The sequence below is a fragment of the Myotis brandtii genome, unplaced genomic scaffold (genome assembly GCF_000412655.1).
Source record: "Myotis brandtii unplaced genomic scaffold, ASM41265v1 scaffold182, whole genome shotgun sequence".
In the NCBI taxonomy this organism is placed as follows: domain Eukaryota; kingdom Metazoa; phylum Chordata; class Mammalia; order Chiroptera; family Vespertilionidae; genus Myotis; species Myotis brandtii.
Window position 1 is genome coordinate 2,453,175 of NW_005356751.1, and position 2,743 is coordinate 2,455,917.

At 44.8% G+C, this 2,743-nt stretch overlaps 1 protein-coding gene across 3 annotated transcripts in view; it reads left to right on the forward strand.

Moving 5' to 3' along the window:
* Positions 1 to 2,184: 2,184 nt before the first annotated feature.
* Positions 2,185 to 2,743, forward strand: part of SPPL2A (signal peptide peptidase like 2A) — a 54,040-nt gene continuing 53,481 nt past the window's right edge. For all 3 annotated transcript variants that reach the window (XM_005863940.2, XM_005863942.2, XM_005863941.2), the window contains exon 1: positions 2,185 to 2,250. In XM_005863940.2, the coding sequence (XP_005864002.1) occupies positions 2,200 to 2,250 (51 nt within the window). In that variant the 5' untranslated portion in view covers positions 2,185 to 2,199. The remainder of the gene's footprint in view (positions 2,251 to 2,743) is intronic.

The window sequence follows — 2,743 nt, forward strand, 5'->3', positions numbered from 1 at the left end:
TAAAAAATAATAATTTATAAAGTATCACTGAGTAAGCCAAAGTTTCTTAACCTTGGTTGCATATTAGAATTACCTGAGGGGCTTTTAAAACTATAATACACAAGCTACAAACAGACCAATTAAATTTAGGATCTGCATGGGTAAAGGAGGATCCAGGCATCCTTATCCTTTAAAGCTCTTCTATGTGATTCTCATAAACAGTCAAGATTGAAAATCGCTACTCTATACTAAAGTAATTCTCTGGAGTGTCCAAGAAGGTCTTTGGGGCTCATGACAAACATTTCATCAGTGTCCCCTGAGTAAAAAACATCGTGCCGTATGAATGATCTAGTGTGCTGGGGCAGGGGATTGGGTTTTAGCTCCTCCTTCTACTGCCAACCTAGCAGTTTCCTCTTTTGTAAAATGGAGCCAATATTTCCTGACCTCTTCCTACCATATACGTTGACTTAAATTATCCAGGTACTCTTTAGCCTCCTAATATTTGCAGGGAAATTCATGCATAACAGAGGTATACTCCAAATAAACTTTAACAGCCAGTCCATTAGTAAAGTCATTAATCAAGAATCTTTTAATCTTCCATTAACCCTTTTATTTTCCTTCACTTCATCCTTGGACTTTGACCAAAGAGAAACCATTCTGGCAGAAGAATTATGGCAAACAGTGCTTACACTTTGGACTACAGCAATAACACAGCCTTCTATTTTTCTTCTCCTCCTTTTCCTCTCTCTCTCCTCCTCTTCCTTTTAAATTAAAAAAAAATTTTTTTCAGAGTAATTTTATCCAAACTATAGATTATGTAATTTTTATGATAATCATGTGAGACAGGCAGAACAGGTATTGCTATCCACCTTTTCAGCTGAGAAAACTAAAGCAGGTAAAGAAAATGCACAAGGAACTGGTGTATAACACAGGAAGGAAAAATGTGCATAAGAGTAGCAAGAACAGATTTCAGACAGCCTCGGAGCCAACTTGGAGCTTCACTAGGATAAGGGCCACCATGGTTAGAAGTGAGTACTTAGAAATGAAGTCATCCAGCCATTTTACAAAAGGGAAACATGGAAGTGAAAAGAGACTAGGGTTTGACAGGAGAACTGAGTTCTGGCCAGATCCCACAAGCATTTCAAACTCACATCCAAAAGTATTTCCCCTCCCTCACACATTCCACTACCACCCCCATCTCCTGTGGGGATCATCTCACCTATTCCACTACCACCCCCATCTCCTGTGGTGATCATCTCACCCATTCCACTGCCACCCCCATCTCCTGTGGTGATCATCTCAATAAATGGCCTAGGGCAGGATCCTGGGACTCATCCCTCCTCTCCTCCATCTCCAAGTCCTCTCAGTTACAAAATTCTGCTACAAATCTTTCAGATGCATCTCTTCCTCCCCATTTCTTCTGCCACTGTCTCAGGGCAGGCCTTCACAATGCCTGGCCGGGGTTAGGTTACTACAGTTGTATAACAGGTCTCCGGGCTTCCTTCGACTTTGCCCTTTCGGAACATCTGCCACTTCACCTGCCACCCCGAGAGCTTTGGAAAACCCAAAATGGTCTGTCATGCTCTACTTACTATTCATTTACTCTCCACCATCAAGTGGGTGAAGTCTAAAGTCCCAAGCAAACCATCCAATCTTTTTCAGATTTGGTCTCTGCCTTCTTCTCTCACTTCATCGTTCACCACTCATAACTTCAGCCAAGCTCAAGTTTTGCAGTTCTTCCACTGTCACCTTTGGCTTTGACACTTTCTGAAAGTCTCCCCCTTCCCCTGCCCATTGACTGGCTAAAATTAACCCACCCATCTAGGCTTGGCTTAAGTTGGAATTTTTCCTGGCACCCCTTTTACAGGTTCCTTTGATACTCCCAAAGCATCTCATGCAAATAAAAAACAGAAGTCATGATCTGTGTCCCTCACTAAACTGAGCTGTGCGATAGCAGGGAGAGCATCCTATTCAGTGTTTGGTATTGAATATTCATCCAACAAATATTTGAGGACCTACTTTATGCCCAATGTGTAGGTGTAAGAGATATAGCAGTGAAGAATGCAAAGACACTTTTTTTTTTACAAAGACACTTCTTGCTATCCATTGGGAGGTGACATAATAAATGAACAAATACATAAGCAAGAGAATATGAGTGAAACTACTATGTAGAGAATTAAATCAGATACGAAAGTGAGTGGGTGGCTGCCTTAGCTTAGTATGTCAGGAAGTTCCCTCTGGGGAAGTGACACCAGTTGGCAAGTGCGCCAGGTATTGAGAGAACCAAGGGCATCCCGGTGGCAAACGTGGGCGAGGAGTGAATATGGGATCAAGGAAGGCAGGGACTGTATTATGAAAACTTTGTCTAGGGCTTTGATTTCGCCCCAAGTGTGATGCGGAGTGACATGAGCTGACTTACACTTTTAAAGGGACCTCTTTTTAAAGGGGCAGCTATTTAGATGATGGGCTGTCGGGAATGGAAACAGAGCCCAGTTTGGAGGAGAGAGGCAGTGTCCTGGAGAGGGTGGGCGCAGCGGTTCTGGAGAAAGTGCACGGACTTGGAATCCGTGTGTGCCGGTGGCCAGGACCTGCTGGTGGAGCCACAGGTTCGGGCTCAGGGCACCTGGGCAGTGACGGGGGCACAGAGCAGCGCCGGGCGACTTCTGAGAGGAGGAGGATCTCGGAAAGTCCCCGGCGTTCCCGGACGCCGGGGAGAGTTCAGGTCGGGCTTCTGGCAGGAGACACGCCCAGCCCCGCCGGCGGC